Source organism: Selaginella moellendorffii, unplaced genomic scaffold (assembly GCF_000143415.4).
Source record: "Selaginella moellendorffii unplaced genomic scaffold, v1.0 SELMOscaffold_54, whole genome shotgun sequence".
Classification (NCBI taxonomy): domain Eukaryota; kingdom Viridiplantae; phylum Streptophyta; class Lycopodiopsida; order Selaginellales; family Selaginellaceae; genus Selaginella; species Selaginella moellendorffii.
Window position 1 is genome coordinate 942,699 of NW_003314315.1, and position 15,695 is coordinate 958,393.

Sequence of the window (15,695 nt, forward strand, 5' to 3'; positions counted from 1 at the left end):
ACGAGTTTTCTTCCAAAGGAGAACTCCCACAAAGTCGAGGCTAAGGTGCCAAAGACAGTGCTCAAAGGGGTGACAACGAAAGATCTCATCCGCGGCTCGCTCCATTTCGACGGGAAAGCCTGCTTGCTCTCGATCTCGACCGACGATATCTGGACAACCGAGGATATGTGCCAGGCGCCAGTGCCAGGCGCCGCAGGGAAAGAGAAGTCGTCGCTACCATTCTTGGCGGACAAAGGTCCTGGCTTGCGGAACGGTGCTGAGCCTCTGATACGGGAGATCCCTGCATGGCTTGGAGACGTGCTTATCGACGAGGTGAAACAAGCTTGTGCCGGCAGCGCAAAGGAGGCTTTTGGATTCGGGGGAGGGAAGCAGCAGCAGCAGCAGCAGCAGGCCGGCATCCAGCGTCAAGTGCTTGGATTTCGGAGCTTGCCAGGAAGGCAGTTCAGGCCTGGCCAGCCAAAACCAGCTCAAGAGGCCGCGTTTGGGTTTCGCAGCCTGCCTCCGAAGTCGGGGAGGCCACCTTTGCCAACAGCAGTCGCAGCGGTGAAGCCCAGCATCTCAGTCACTGTTCCGGTTTCCAGCGACGGTTTCGCAGACTGGGACTCGACGCTCTCGCTAGTCACCAGGAGTGGTAGTCCACCACAGTCACTAGCGCAGCAGGAGCAGGCAGACCCGACGAAGCCAAGAGTTCCGGACTCTCCAGGCGCTCGCTCCTGCATCATCAACAGGCCGAGCGAGCTTGGTAGCAGGAGCAGCGGCGTTGGGGGTGACGGCAGCGCTAGCACACTGGCCGTGGAGGCGGAATTCGAGCAGGAGGCTCAAGCGCCGGCAAAGACGATCATTTCGGACGCAGCATCGGCCTCGACACCGTCACAGACGACACCAACGTCGACGCTAACTCTGGAGCAGACCTCGTCGCCTCTACCTCTTCCTCCGGCAGCGAAGATGGCTCTAGACTTACTGGACGCGGGCAGTGGCGACGAATCGTCCGGGGAAGCACAGCAAGCAGCTTGGAGCAGTGACGGACTCCATGTCCTGCCGCTGGACGCGCTACAAGAGGAGACGTTCTTTGACGCTCTCGAGTGCTCGGGTAAGCCTCATCTTCATTACAACAACAGGAAGTGTAGAGGCACACTAAGGCTGGTGGGCTTTGTCATCAACATGGTGGTGGTGATCATCGTCTGCACGATGGTGATCTCGCATCATCGTCGTAGTGTTAGAGAACAGGAGGACGTGAATGCTTTGATTCTCACAGATTTTTGGTTTGAGCAGCGGCTGGAAGAGGCGGTGGTGGTACCAACAGTAACAATGGCAAGATCAAGCGCTACCTCAAGGACAAGCTGTGGAACAAATTCTCGTGCTATGGCGTTGGGCTCCCAGAGTCGGATTCTTCGGACGCGGGCATGCCGTGCCATCACCACAGGATTCTCGCAAACAATTCTTAAAACATATCGAAATCTAATTCCGCTTGCCATACTAAAGTGTCCATGTCAAGCACAGATTTTCCTGACGTGCAACAACCAGGAAGAAAATCACCGCTAGCCTGAGCATAGACTGGGAATAGATGCTATAAAGATCAAATCAAATCGTCACCCAAGTTCTACGGGATGGTCAGGGATTGCTACTGTTCCACTAAAGAAATGGTTTTCATGAACCAGTTTTGCCACGTGAATTTTCACGTCTGTAATTTCGTACCCTAGACTCTCTCTAATATCCATCGAATTCACTCGCTAGATTTATCAAATTTAAATTGATTAATTTAATCTTTCAAAGTTTCAGCTAAGGTAGAAAAGAAAATATAGTGATATCTATAGCCTATCCAAAATCGTCACAAGATCAGAAGCTTCTAACATATAACTAAAGCACCCTCTCATTGCTGTTTTGTTACCTTGGTTAGTTGCCTCAACCATTGGGCACTATCAATTTTAATGAGGTGTGTTGCAATTTTATCCATTTATCCATATTGATTATTGTTAAAAAAATTATATGAGATTAATCTGGACCTATATCTTTTGCATATTTTCATTTTCCTATTTATCTAATTAGCTTTTATATATATGTGTATGTATGTGTGAGTGCTTGAGGAATAGGTATATTAATTAGCCTGCTTATATATAAAAATGGATGGACCAGATTTAGTCCCAAATAAATGGTCTATATATTATAGTAATATAATTAGTGGCCAGGGTAATCCATATATATATATATATATATATATATATATATATTTACAAACCTTACACCATCCTCCCCTCCAAAAGATAAAAGGATAATGATAATAAGTTAGATGGAACATCTAAAGTTTATGTTAGGCAAATATAAATTACCACAAAAATCTGAAATTCCCACAAAACTATCAACAAAATTGTTGATAACTATGACTGATTTTACAACTAAATCTTGCAAAAAACTAATATAGATTTAAATGTAAAAGAGAATAAAGAAATAAAAACAAAAAAGTACAATCACAAACATTAAAGTAAAGTACTACCCTTCAATTCCATCAATGTGAATGTTCCCGATATAAAAATAAATATATTAATTAGGATTTAAGCCTTTACTTATATACAAGAATGGATGGATTACATTCAATCTCAAATAGGTGTGCTATAGTATTATACTAGATATATATACATATACATATTTACAAACCTTATATATATATATATATATAAAACACTATTTAAATATTTTTTAACCACATTTGTCATGGATTTCATAGACTTTATTCAATATTTTAGATATATACTTATAAAATAGAAAATTGAACAAGACATTAAAATTTTTTATGCATGTAAATATCAAAATATATAAAATATTATTAAATATTAAGAATAGGAATTAATTTTTTAAATGCTGATGTTTTGAAATAACTAAATTTATTACTAGAATAGCTTTTTTAAATTTAATTTTTTAAAATATAATTTTGATAATATTTGTAAAGTACTTATTAGAATAGTAAATGTCAAATTATATAAAATTTATATATAAAAATTAACTTTGAATTCTTTTAAAAAATTTAATACACAAAAATGGAAATCCAATAATGCCCATTGTGGTATTCAACAATGAAGAAACTGTTATTGAATGTTTTATTAAAATTTTAATTTTATTGATCTTAAATTAATTAATTTTTAAATTTTAAATTTTTTTAAAAAATTAATTATTATTTTCTTAACACTTTATGTGTTTGAATCTATCTTATATTTATATATATATATATTTTTATATATATATATATTTTTATATATATATATATTTTTATATATATATATATATATATTATTCATGAAACATAATTTGTTTAATTTTGTCATGGAATCCAAATAAACCTAAGTCCATTTTAATGAAAAACTTACTATTTTGATCATGAGGTTAGCGCCAAATTTCAAACCAACATCAAATCGGCGGCTATGAAGGAGGAGAGCGTTTTCCAGTTCCTGGTGTGGATCCAATTCGTGCGCGCGGCGCTCAGCTTCCGGAGGCCCGTGGGAATCCGGACGTATGGCCGCCATCTCACGCCGCGGCTCTCGGCCCTGCCCACGCTTCCCTCGCATCTGGGCTGGCTCCTCATGGAAGCGCCCACGCTCCTCGTCCCCGCCCTAATCTTCCACCGAGGTAAGCACGCCGCCACCGCCGCCCCACGGCTCCTCCTCCTCCTCTTTCTCGCCCACTACTTCCATCGCACCCTCCTCTATCCCCTCCGCCTCAGCCGCCGCTCCTCCTCCTCCACGCCAATGCCGCTTGTCACCGCCGTTCTCGCCGCGCTCTTCAACGCCCTCAACACCTACATTCAACTGCGCTGGATCTCCCACTTTGGATTCTACCCGGAGCGATGGATTCGCAGCGCCCAGTTTGCGATCGGCGCATTCCTGTTCGTGGCGGGCATGGCGATCAACATCTGGGCAGACGGCGTGCTCATCGCGCTGAGAAAACAAAGATCTTCCGCCAAGGATAGTGTGTCGTACAGGGTTCCGTACGGGGGGCTGTACGAGTTTGTGTCATGCCCAAACTACCTGGGCGAGATTGTGGAGTGGCTGGGATGGGCCATACTGACGTGGTCGCCAGCGGGGTTGGGCTTCTTCCTCTACACCGTTGCCACGCTGGCGCCACGTGCCTGCGCGCATCACCGTTGGTACGTGGACAAGTTCCCCGACTATCCGCGCGGGAGAACACCGCTGATTCCTTTCCTCTGTTAACATTGGCTCTCGTATTTAATCAAGAGAGAACTACACTAGAGGCTGCTATTTCAGCTAAACTGCAAGATAGAAACACTCCATGTCTATAGTTTTAAGTTTACTCGCTCTTCTTTGCGCTGCGAGGGATCTTGCTGAGAACGTTTGCATCGACTTTGGAGTACTGCTTCTTGGCCTCTTCAAACAGCTTGCCGATCATGGCTTCGATCTCGTCCTGGTACTTGTCGTAGATTACTGGAATCGTGTGAGCTCCGACCACCACTGTTTGATTGAGCAAATCGAAGCAGTTTCAATCAGATCTGGAATCCAAAACAACGATTTTTTTTATAAGAACTTACAGATGTAGACAAGGGTGATGAAGTTAAACCACGCGCCGAGCTTGGAGAGGATCCACAACACCACTGTCACCTAGAACAAACAGTCACGAGCACAATGCTTTGGTTTCTCTCGGTTTTTTCACTCCAAACTTAAAGAAAGGCACTCCTTTTTTCTACCTTGAGGAAGACTCTGAAGTCCTTGCCAATAGCAACATCGTGAGCTGCGAGAAGGGCCTTGTTGATCTCTACACGGAGAGTGGCGGCGGAGTCGTGCACCATTTCTTCCGTGAGAACGATCTCGGGGATTGGAGGTGGAGGCCTAGAAACCAAAAGAGAAAAGAATGAGAACTTTTCAATCGAATGAAATGATCTTAGATCCTTAGAGGAAGATCCAGAAAACCAAAGCGTTGTTTTCTACTTGCCTGTGGAGCAGCGATGCGATGGTCGCCCACAAAAAGAGGATGACAATGAGGAAGAGCAAAACATTGCAAACGAGCGATAGCAATGTATAGCCCGACCACTCAAAGAGAAACCACGCCACTGTTGACCCAACGAGGAGGCTCGTGGAGACGTTCTTTTGCTTCCACAGGAGAACATTGGCGCCTGGCAATAGAGATCATCAAACACAGCAGATGTGAGCGCGCATCGATCGATCGATCACGGCATTGGAATATCTGATCTATCTAGTGTATAAATCCCTCTCCCTCTCGATCGATCTTACATTTGCCGCCTCCCAGGAGCTCGTGGACGTTCTTCTTGCCCGATGCCTTTGGCGGCGGCGCCTGGGGCGCGCTCTGGAAGGAGTCAATCACGCTGTGGACCGCGGAGCTCACTTGATCGGCGAGGTCCGCCATGGCCAAGGACAAGAACGAATGATACCCAAAATGTTACGAGCTTTTTTTCCGGGGCATTAAACGAGATTCACTGGCCGCCCATCTACTACCGTCCATTCCCGGGACTTTCCATTTGGGAAGAATCCAGCAAATGGGGTCGTCGATTGGCGGGCACGTCGCGGATGCCGTCCGTTTGAGATCCGGGGCAATCATGACGAAGGCTAGTCGCCGGCACAGTCAACGAGGTCGCTGGGGCCGTTGGATTCTGGAATCTGGAAATGGATCTGGTCCGCTGAATTGCCAGGTGGAAATTCCATCGGCGGCATTTGATTTGAAAAGAGAATGCCGTCTACTCTTTTCTCGACAGTCAAACGCGGTGAGCCCTAGCCCCGCGTCGCGGAAATGGCGTCGTGATAGCGAGCGCCATGGCGCCTTCATCCGATCCAGCGGAGGAGGAGGTATCTTATAGCTGATCAGGCTCCAGGGATTTCTCCATGGATGACAAGGCGGTGTCCGAGCATCTGGTGCACGAAATCCTCTGCTTGATCGATGCTCTCAAGGCTGGAGTGAACGAGATCGGCGTCAACAAGTCCCTGTTCCTCAAATCCACCTTGTTTTTGGTGGAATTCAAGCAGCTCTCGCTTGGACAATGCCCGGCCAACGCGCTCCTGAAAATCCTGGACGATGTTACGGGCTTGGTGAGGCTCACGGAGCAATGCTGCCGCCGCAAGAGCAGGGTGTTCCAGATTTACAAGTCTCAGGAGATAAGCCAGAGAATTCGCGATATCATGCTCGATTTTACTTCTCACTTGGATCTTTGCTCGGAGGTAGAGAACATGGACCAGATCATGGAGCTGAGGAACAGAGTTACAAGGGCTACTTTCTCTCCGGATCCGAGAAATGGCGAGCTTGCAACAGCTTTGAGTGACGCTATTTCTCATGAAGATGACGAGCTCCAAAGCAAGGTTGTGGACGACATATCAAGGCACTTGGCCGCGTCCGTGTCTTCTCTCAAGGAGGAACTCTTGGAAGACAAAAGACAGCTCGAAGTAGACGGCAGGGTCGAAGAGCTATCGGAGCTAGAGAAGCTGGTGCAGCTTCTGGACAGCGCCCCTTCTCTTGAATCGGATTCTCTAGCTCTGGACGATAGTTTTGTTTCGGAGGACATTCCAGCGTCGTATCTGTGCCCGATCACTGGCCAGCTGATGAGAGAGCCTGTGCTGGTGGAAGGCGGTGTCACGTACGAGAAGTCGGCTATAATGGAGTGGATCAACCGGGGAAATACCAAGTGTCCCGTTACAAATGCCGACTTGAGTAGCGTCAACCTTGTCCGGAACAGGTCGATAGAGAACGCGATCCGGCAGTATCTGGGGCGTGTGAACATCGATAAATTGACTCGGTCGATCAAGAAGATCAAGCTCGAGCGCGTCCACGTTGAGGAAACCTTGGACACCATAAAGAATCTGATCGGGCTTGGCTCTTGCTTTAAGAGGCATGTAGTTGCTTTGGACGGGTTGGAGCCGCTGGTTGCGATACTCAAGAGCTCTGCTGGAGACCAGAGGGCTAAGATACTTCAGATTTTATTAGCCATTGGAGAATCTGGAGATGACTGCAAGGTAAGGCTCGCGCTCTTGGTCGTGATCACAATACTGCTGCTAATGACAGAACTTCCTTGAAGATACATATCGCTGAAGTTGGAGCTGTTCCCGTGGTGCTGCGAATCCTGACGAAGTGTCATGGTGACTGCCCCGATGCTGTGAGTCTCCTTCGGGAGATTTCCGAAGTGCAACAAGGGAAGGAGGTGATTCTTGCACAGCCAGGGTCCATCATTGTTATTGCAAGTGCGGCCACTGTCGACTCGGTGGAGCAGAAAGATCATGCCATGAAGCTTTTGGAGAACTTGTGCTCGAACAAGTCATGGGTGGCCATTGAAGCAGCTTCAACGGGAGTATTTGATTTTCTGATCAATAATCTTCACACAGGTATGTAAGAGAGGAAAACACCTTTATTTATTTGATGTTGATCTTGATTGTGTGCAGGAAATGAAGCTGTAAAGCTGGAGATGGCTGAGGCAATTGCAACGAAGCTCGAGTTTAACGACGCTAGCAGTGCAGCTCTTGTATCGACAGGTATCCTGGTTCCACTCGTAGAGATGCTGAAGTCTGAATCGCTCGACAGCAAAATGGCAGCTACAAGATGTATACAGAAACTTTCATCTACAGTGACGAACAGAGACGCTATCGGAGATGCTGGTGCAATCCCTTTAATAGCTGGTTTGGCGACAATGGCAGTGAGGGACTTGAAAGTATATGCCTTGGAGACTTTGGCAAACCTCGCAAGCACACGAGAGTGTGTGCCAGCTCTGGCTACCGAAGAGAACGTCCCTCGACTCTTAGAAATGGTGAAAGACGGGGATTTACAGGTTCAGAGCAGCATTCTCAAGATTCTACATTCGCTATCAAGGGAGAGCAAAACTGTCCGGTTAATGGTTCGTCAGCATGCAGAAGTTATCCGGTACTTGCTGGATGCGTCCTCCGAACACAACTCTGGCCCAAGAAGAACTAGCGTCCTTGGAGTCATTGTCCAGCTCGCAGCAGACAGAGACACGAGAGATGCCATTCAGCCTTCCTCAAGCACAGTGATGTCCTTTGTGAGGCTGTTGGATCAAGCAGCAGCTACGTCGACTGAAGACAAAGAGCTGGCACTGGGAATACTTTCCGGGATCACAAAGAACGGATCACAAGCCAGACAGGTGCTAGCGGCTGGGGGCGCTTACGGGATCATTATCAGCTGCATGCAAACGGGAAGTCCAAGGATGAAAGAGGAGGCGGCTGCGGTTCTAACAAGGCTAACGGATTCGGTGCTCGACGCCAACTCCGAGCAGGAACTGGCAAGACTCGGCGTGATGCGTCTCCTGCGAGACACTTTGGAGACTGGATCAGAGCGGGCGAGGGAGCACGCGTGTGCCAACCTCGCCAACTTATCCAAGCGGACACCGTCGTTAACCCAGGAGCAATCGTTTTTCAAGCGGCTTCTAGCGAGGCTGGGACTGAAGCAGTACAGGTTGTGTGTGGTTCATCCAGGAAAGTGCAACGCAAGGGCGAGCTTTTGCATGGTGGAAGCTGGGGTGGTGCCGTTGCTCATAGGAGAGATCCGCGGTAGCAATGCCCGCAATGCGGAGAGAGGGATGGATGCGCTGCTCACGCTGGTGCAAGACGAGAGTTTCCGGATCAAAGGAGTGGATTTCCTGGTGAAGAACAACGCGATAGCGGCAGCGGTGAGCTTGGTTGGGAGGTCCAGCAGCCTGACGGAGAAGGCCATGGTACTCCTCGAGAGGATTTTCAAGTGCCGGAAGTACAGGGACGACACGTACTCGAGGATAGCAAAGTCGAGCCTCTCCACGACAATGACTTCGGGTTCCATAGGTGCGAGGAAGTCGGCTGCGAAAGCCTTGATGCACTTGGGCATGATGGCCAAAGGCTCTACGTACACGGCCACAGGGGAGTCGGCCACTGTTAACTGATTCAAGTATGAGCGACGTAAATATATGCAAAGACGAGATATATATCTCAGGCAATTGTGCCTGAGATCGAAGAGTCCATGGCTGACCCTTGCGTGGTGCTCTCCATTACGATGGAGATCCACTGCATTTTGTGGGCTAAGTTATTGTTCATAATTACATTTGATTTTCAAACTATTATTATGAACTTTCAGGGTGGATGATTGGGATAAGTTGTCTATATTATTTCTAAATAGTATTTATTGAAATATGCTAAAAAGTTGTTCCTAAACATTATGAACCAGAGTAAAAAGCTGATTGTTACTTTCATACTTGCTATAATGTTTTTAGTTTGCTTAAGCAAACTTGTAGGATGGTAATGAATATATTTAGAATATGCTTGAATATTTTAGGATATTCTACCATCTAATTCATTTAGATTAATCTTGTATTTATAATTTATAAACATGTTTATAATTTATAAAATTTCTTAAAACATGCTTATAGTTATAAACTTTATTTGATCAATTAAATTAATAAGTAAGAATAACATTACTATTAAGAAAACCAAGCATTGCTACATGCAATGTGTAGCAATTTATTTATTTTGCTGTATGGGAAAATAGTGAGTGAAACTCTTATCAAGAAGAATGTCTATTAAATTCAAATATTTTCCGGGTATTAGAAGTCTAAGTTATTACTATAGCCTCTAATAAAGAAGTAAAACAGAAAGAATTATCTCTATTATTCATTTCTCAATCCATTGATTTCTCAGTGCTTTGATCCCCATTAGTGATCAACATAAACTAATCGTGCTTAGAAGTAATATTTTGCTTTATTAAATATTCAGAAGAACTCAGCAAGATACTGCATGGGGAGTCACCACCTGCTTGTGGAGCTCGGATGCAGAAAAACAACCACCAATTTCATGGGACCAACAGATCTGCCCAGTCTGCTGGGAAGAGGTAGATCCTCAAAGCTTGTTCAACATATCACAATCTACATCACCCCATGAGGCACTCTGGGAGCATTAAATCTTGCAAGCAATACATTAAATTAGTGAACTTGTCCAATTTTTCACATGAATAGAGATACACCAACAAACGATTATCATAGAGAGAATGCACAGACTAAAACTGGACAAGTTCGCTAATGTATTGTATTGCTTGCAAGAATCTATTTGCTTTCAATGGGTATTTGTGTTTCTTTGCTTTTCTATCTGTTGCTACACTTGGTGTTCTAATGACTGTAACTAATCTTGCTCACATGCCCGACTAGCTTTGATCTTTTTTTTTCTCTCTTTTTCACTGATTAACTTTTTCTTTCCGGTTCTGCTAATGAATTGATTGACATTAGTCTTTACAAACAATTACAAACAATAGCAAACAATAAAAAGGAAACAGTAATAAACAAAACAAATGGCCCCAAAGGTGGGAGCACCCAATCAATAGAAACAAACAGGGGAAAGGTGGCGCAAACAAACAGGAGACAACTCAATGACAACATAACAGAACTCACTGACCATACGGAGGAGATGGAGGAATGTGAACGCAGAAATGGCCGAAGCGAGAACAACCCCCACAACAAACTTGTAAACTTGTTTCCACAGTCCCGTGCTCTTTGTTGGGCACCGCAAAACTGCCAAAACATAATATAGACGAGTACTTGCCCAGCAAATGCTGGGTGGTTTACAAAGAGGTGGATGCGCCAGAAATATGTTTCTTACCTGAACTCAAGCACTTGTATGTATCTTTCTCATTTTCTTGGAGGTTTTTGGACCTGTTGTCCTTCAGGTTACTGGACAATAATGGCTTCTCTGGAGAAGTTCCCGATGAAATTGGAAACTTTTCCAAGCTGACCATCATGTAAGCTGTTGATGGCTAGAATACAATCTCGTGTAATAGTGTATTTTCAGGAGACTTGACAAAAATCGATTTGCTGGATCACTGCTGAGCAGTTTGGGGCGGATATCAACCCTCTTTGAAATTTAAATAGCTAATATGGTAACTACTTTGTACTCAAGTTTTGTTTCATTTACAGACACATCAATGATAACGCTTTTACTGGAACGTTACCTGATCTAAGCGGGTTGAGAGCTCTCCAACTAATGTAATATTTCTTCTTAATTTGGAGTTGACCTGATGCATGTGTGTATGCATAACAGAAGCGTTGGAAACAACTCCTTTTCTCCTCAGCCAGTTCCATCATTTGCAGGCTTGATTAAACTCTGGACAATGTAGGTGAATTTTGTTAGTTTTTGTTTGAACTTAACATGTCATTAATGATCCAAGTTTCTTTTCAGACCAAACTTGGAAACAATGGGATGAGAGAGGCTCAAACTCTCGACCTCAGGATTTCTCAGCAGCTATGAGACCTACGCGCTGACCAACTGCGCCACCATTTATTTTAACATGATCATTCTAAACAAATTTATCTTAGGATTGATTCTGGAATGCTGACTATAATGTCATACATCTATCCACGAACTACAGTTTTATCCATGGGCTACTGCAACAAACCGATTGATGCCAGCTTTCCCATCCTTTCCCAACACTTGCTACACATCATAGAATACAAAGATATTCAAACTTACGACTTACCTCGATCTAAAAACGAAGCTAAACCAGGCAATGCTTGCGGTGGCTTCTCCTTCTCTTTCGAGAGAAACCAGACATTAGTGCCGTGTCAGATTTCCAAAACTTCAGGAGCAGTGTTGGCTAGCCACTCGACAGCCCTACGTCAACTCGAAACACCTGGTTCCTACAAACGGAGTTGGTCCCGAGCATGTGCTGAAACAACAATCCCTCACCAGGAAGGGATGCCTCGAGAGAATCCGGGGTTGAAGAGGGAGTGTCCTTGATAATTGCTTTCCTGTAGGCTCCTCCTGGCAAATTTACATTCGTTCTTCCCTGTCCGTCCTCACGCTGCTTGGCTCGTTTTCCTCAAGTAGCTCTCAAACGCGTCCAGCGTGTGGACATCGGTTCTATAGTGCTTCTGGGTGAATTCTAGCAGCTGCCCCCAAGTAAACTCCACGCACGGCCTCTTGCGATCTTGCTCTTCGTCTTCTTTGCTCTTGACCACCAGCTCTGGAATCGGCCGGATCACCATGTCCAGCCCCGGGTTGATGAAGAAAACCAGCGAGTGCCTGGCTCGGGTGGCATGGATCACTGCGCGGTGCTTGGCACTCTTGTAGCGATGGTTGCACAGTGCCTGTGACGAAGAGAAAGCTGCGTGAGAGATGTTTTATAAAAAGAAAAGGAAAAAAGAAGAGCACCACCATCTACAACCAGCTATAGCGCTGCGAGGAGGGAGAGGAGAGGGAAGAGCAGAAACAAAAGAATTCTCGCTCTGTTTACCTGGAATGTGTCACCGATGCTGATGACAAACGCATCGGCACGGGGCTCGACTGTGACCCAAGTCTCGGGAATGAAGAGGGAGTGTCCTTGATAATTGCTTTCCTGTAGGCCAAAGAGCTCGTGAGGCAGTGGCGAACAGGGATCAAAGCTTTGCTGAGTTGGAGATGAGCCAATTTGCCTCTCACAGTCCTGAGTTGATCCCGAGAGGAGCCTGGATTGTGTGCCCGACTACCATTCTGCTCGCCCCTGTTACTAACCACGCACAGGCTCTCACGGGAATGCCCCCAAAACCGTGTCCGACCAGAGCAGCCATGGAGCCCTAGGAGTGCATGGCATAACACCTGTCACCACGCCCTCTTCCCTTCCCGGCCACGCGTGCATCCCGCCCATTGGCCGCCACAACATTGAGCCGATATTCCCGCTAACCATGGCCACCGGCCCTGGCCCGGGCCTGGGGTGGCCTCCCCTTTCCGAGGACCATGGCTTCCGAGGCTGCCCCGGGCCTGGGATCGGACGGCTGCGGGGGTGTGGGTTCTTCGTTCTTATTATTATAGATAGATATAAAAAGATTATTCTACAAAGATTGGCAGTTTAATACAGCATTTATTGTGTCAAAAGTTTCCTTATGCATCACCACCTTATTCTTGCAAAAATGTGATAGTCTAGATGTAGAGATCCAAGAGGGACCAAAGAAGAGTACTCAGCCATTTTGATCTGGTACCTAGTGTCATTCCAGGCCCTTGTCCAAACTCACAGAGACAATCTGGCTGCTTGCGTTTGCTATTTGGGAGATTTCTTTTCTCCTGGTAAAAAGCTAAAGTTAAAAAGTAGAAAGGTACTAATGCGACCTTTTACATACTTAAGTTTCTGCATAAACATCCTAGCCACTAATTTAAGATTAAATCGGGCAATTAAAATATTCAATAATTTATTATGGAAATTTTATTACATATTTTAGATACCCTTGTCTCTAAACCAACAGGGCTGAAGATCACCATCATGGGATCAATCCATGAGCACCATCATGGGACCGATCGATGAGCACTGGAAGTTGCGACGTTTAGTCTTTCATTCAAGCTCTCATATCTTACATGCGGGGCGAAGCGACAGCTCCACTACTTACTGGCCTTTCACGTGTACACATTTCTTCGCATCATCGAGAAAGGGGGGGTCCATGTCACTGACGACTAAACTTTGATCACCATCGCCGCTATATAGGCGCAAATCCACATCTCGATGAGGACCGAGAAACCTTCCAGATTGCACGGAAGAGTTCCTGTGTTATCTCGAGAGGAAGATGTTGTCCAGCTCGGAGTACGTTCTCCTCCTTTTCACAGCAGGCGGTAACTCGGGTGCCGAGTGAAGCCCGAGATCGGGTACAAGGAAGGCGTCGTCCGGCTCTGGGAGTAAGAAAATACCCGGCTTCGTCTTGAGCTTCAACGCAGCTGGGTCTCCTACGACTTTAGTAGCATTGAAACCGGCGGGCAGCTTATCCATCTGAGGAACTGACCGAAAATAGATCTGATCGCTGGAAACGTTAGCGGAGGGCCAGGAGAAATTCGGGTCGATCTGCATGAAGCACGATATCAGAAAACTAAACGAGAGCAGTAGTAGTCAAGTGGATCTTACCTTGGGATCGAAAGTGTAGCTCGAAGTTAGTGACGACGAGTCGGGCAAGTTTAGGAGCTCGTCGCATTTCCAGCCAGGAACTGCCTCCGTGAGGAACTCGAAAATGCTAGTCTTCCTGGATCCATCTCCTGGCGGCGGCGGCGGCGGCGGCGGCGGCGGTGGTGCCACTGGAAGAGTAGTAACAGCAGCGGCGGGCTTGCGAACTCCAGGAACTTGGCAGCTCTTGGAATTGTCCGTGTTGCTGCCAGTGATGACGGTGGCGGTGGAAGTAGTCGAGGTGGAAGTGGAGGTCTGGGAAGAAGATTGGCAGTGGCGTCGAGCGTCCAAAGCAGCGGCGTGATCCCTGTGCTCTCGCCTTTTTGTGCTCTTGGAGGCCCTCGAGTGGCTGTTACTGTTGGGCACAGCATGAGATGATTTTGGCGGTGGTGTTCCTGGAGATGTCGCTGGTACCTGTCCCGAGAGAGTGTGGAGCGAGGCAGCAACGCCCGTGACGAGAAAGCGTCGGTGATTTGAGGTGGAGGCAGTCAACTTGTGGATGGACATGTCACAGTTGTGGCAAAGCAGTGCTCTGTCCTCGAGGCAGAAGAAGTATGCCGTCTTGTCCTGGAGGGGAAAGCGAGATGGATCAGCGAGCGAGCTCCTCAAGACAACTAAAGCGGACGAACCTGGCAGATATCACAGCTCGTCCTGGTGGGAGGCCTGAAGAGAGGTACTCTGTGGTGCTTCCCGGCGAGCTTGTTTGCATCGTGGACTTGGATGTCACATTCCCGGCAGAGGGCGGCCTCGTCAGCGCAGCAAACCACGACTGCTTCGGCCGACTCGCATCCATCGCACTGGACTTTCATCTCCCTCCTCGGAACTTGGAAATCTCAAAAAGTTCTTCGATCACCCACGAGTTTGAAGGAACTCATGTACAGAGAGGGGTTCTTCGTTTAGAAGGCGGAGAAAGAAAAACATAACAAGGCGTACCTCAGTTTGTCACTGTTAGTGTGACAGAGCATGCCATGTGCTCATATTACTTGGCTTGCTACTGCGATGCTAGCTAGACTTGTCAAATATCTCCTTCCTCTGCCAAGCTTCTTTAAAACTTTTTTTTGGTAATCGATCAATCGTCTTGGACCAATTCCAATTTCCAAGATTGCTTACTCCATTTCCTGCCCGAAAAAACATTAGGAGTATCCAAGCAAGAGAGAAAGCTTACCAACCATTGTCTGGATGGATTAATTCTCTAAAGTGACAGCAGCACCAGAAACGCATTCGAAGTCAAGATAAAAACTTTCCACCAAGATCTGGTTGCTTGACTCGATTGCCTTGCTAGCCAAGCAACCATCGGTCATCTGGGCCTGCCTTGGTTTAGCTTGATCACAAGAAGACGACGAATGAGAGCTTTACACTCGAAAGCTGGAATTAAGTAGTAAGCTTTAGCTCGATCCAAAAAGACGAATCTCCTACAGACAGCACGCACCTCGTGGTGTTGTCCCGCTGGACTATTCTCCTGGCAAATCCATTTCATACTAAGTGGTTCACATGATCTGATTGATCCAAGATTTGTTCTGGCTTCATTGCTTATTCGTGGCCTGGCTGTTGGGTATTGACTCGGTTGGATAAACGACAAGCTTGTGCTTTCCACAATCTGCAGAAACAAAACACCGAAGAATTAGGCCAAACGAGAGGAAAAAGGAAATCCTTACAAATCTTTCATTGCTTGACAGAATCTCTCTCTCTTCTGCTGCTGCACGCATTTCCAAATGTTCGCCAGTCTGCCGTCGTGGTTCGCAGCACTACGTGGATGCTACAGTAAAACAGAACAAAAAAGAAGGAAAGAGTAAAGAAAGTAAATCAAAGCAGCAAACGAAAGTTAGAAA

The 15,695-nt window shown here is 46.3% G+C and overlaps 4 protein-coding genes and 2 long non-coding RNA genes across 9 annotated transcripts; 3 read left to right on the forward strand and 3 right to left on the reverse strand.

Annotated features, from left to right (window-relative positions):
• The first annotated feature begins 3,413 nt into the window (after positions 1-3,413).
• On the forward strand, positions 3,414-4,199 carry LOC9661301 (steroid 5-alpha-reductase DET2). Its single transcript, XM_002982505.1, has one exon. The coding sequence runs from the start codon at positions 3,414-3,416 to the stop codon at positions 4,197-4,199; it is 786 nt and encodes a 261-aa protein (XP_002982551.1).
• Positions 4,194-5,406, reverse strand: LOC9661302 (reticulon-like protein B2). The gene is made up of 5 exons (XM_002982649.2): positions 5,235-5,406; positions 4,936-5,116; positions 4,691-4,832; positions 4,535-4,604; positions 4,194-4,457 (listed from the first exon to the last, which is right to left on the reverse strand). Exons 1-5 carry the CDS (start codon positions 5,365-5,367, stop codon positions 4,297-4,299), a joined length of 687 nt encoding a protein of 228 aa, XP_002982695.1. The 5' UTR covers positions 5,368-5,406; the 3' UTR covers positions 4,194-4,296.
• A 319-nt stretch (positions 5,407-5,725) lies between these two features.
• Positions 5,726-9,040, forward strand: LOC9661692 (U-box domain-containing protein 43). Its single transcript, XM_002982506.2, has 3 exons — positions 5,726-6,962; positions 7,025-7,328; positions 7,386-9,040. The coding sequence occupies exons 1-3, from the start codon at positions 5,841-5,843 to the stop codon at positions 8,867-8,869; spliced, it is 2,910 nt and encodes a 969-aa protein (XP_002982552.1). The 5' UTR covers positions 5,726-5,840; the 3' UTR covers positions 8,870-9,040.
• Positions 9,041-10,547: 1,507 nt separating this feature from the next.
• LOC112350830 lies at positions 10,548-10,820 on the forward strand. The gene is made up of 3 exons (XR_002993894.1): positions 10,548-10,587; positions 10,639-10,710; positions 10,761-10,820. It is a non-coding gene; the product is annotated as an uncharacterized LOC112350830 (long non-coding RNA).
• A 407-nt stretch (positions 10,821-11,227) lies between these two features.
• Positions 11,228-12,649, reverse strand: LOC112350834. The gene is made up of 2 exons (XR_002993898.1): positions 12,202-12,649; positions 11,228-12,055 (listed from the first exon to the last, which is right to left on the reverse strand). It is a non-coding gene; the product is annotated as an uncharacterized LOC112350834 (long non-coding RNA).
• A 592-nt stretch (positions 12,650-13,241) lies between these two features.
• LOC9661303 (B-box zinc finger protein 20) lies at positions 13,242-15,649 on the reverse strand. 4 transcript variants are annotated; one of them, XM_002982650.2, is made up of 7 exons: positions 15,522-15,649; positions 15,296-15,463; positions 15,036-15,231; positions 14,800-14,984; positions 14,496-14,736; positions 13,831-14,433; positions 13,242-13,770 (listed from the first exon to the last, which is right to left on the reverse strand). In XM_002982650.2, the coding sequence occupies exons 5-7, from the start codon at positions 14,673-14,675 to the stop codon at positions 13,483-13,485; spliced, it is 1,071 nt and encodes a 356-aa protein (XP_002982696.2). In that variant the 5' UTR covers positions 14,676-14,736; positions 14,800-14,984; positions 15,036-15,231; positions 15,296-15,463; positions 15,522-15,649; the 3' UTR covers positions 13,242-13,482. The 4 variants fall into 4 exon arrangements, with proteins under 4 accessions (XP_002982696.2, XP_024543406.1, XP_024543407.1 ...); XM_024687638.1 differs by having other exon boundaries at positions 14,496-14,984; XM_024687639.1 differs by having other exon boundaries at positions 14,496-14,984; positions 15,032-15,231.
• Positions 15,650-15,695: the final 46 nt, after the last annotated feature.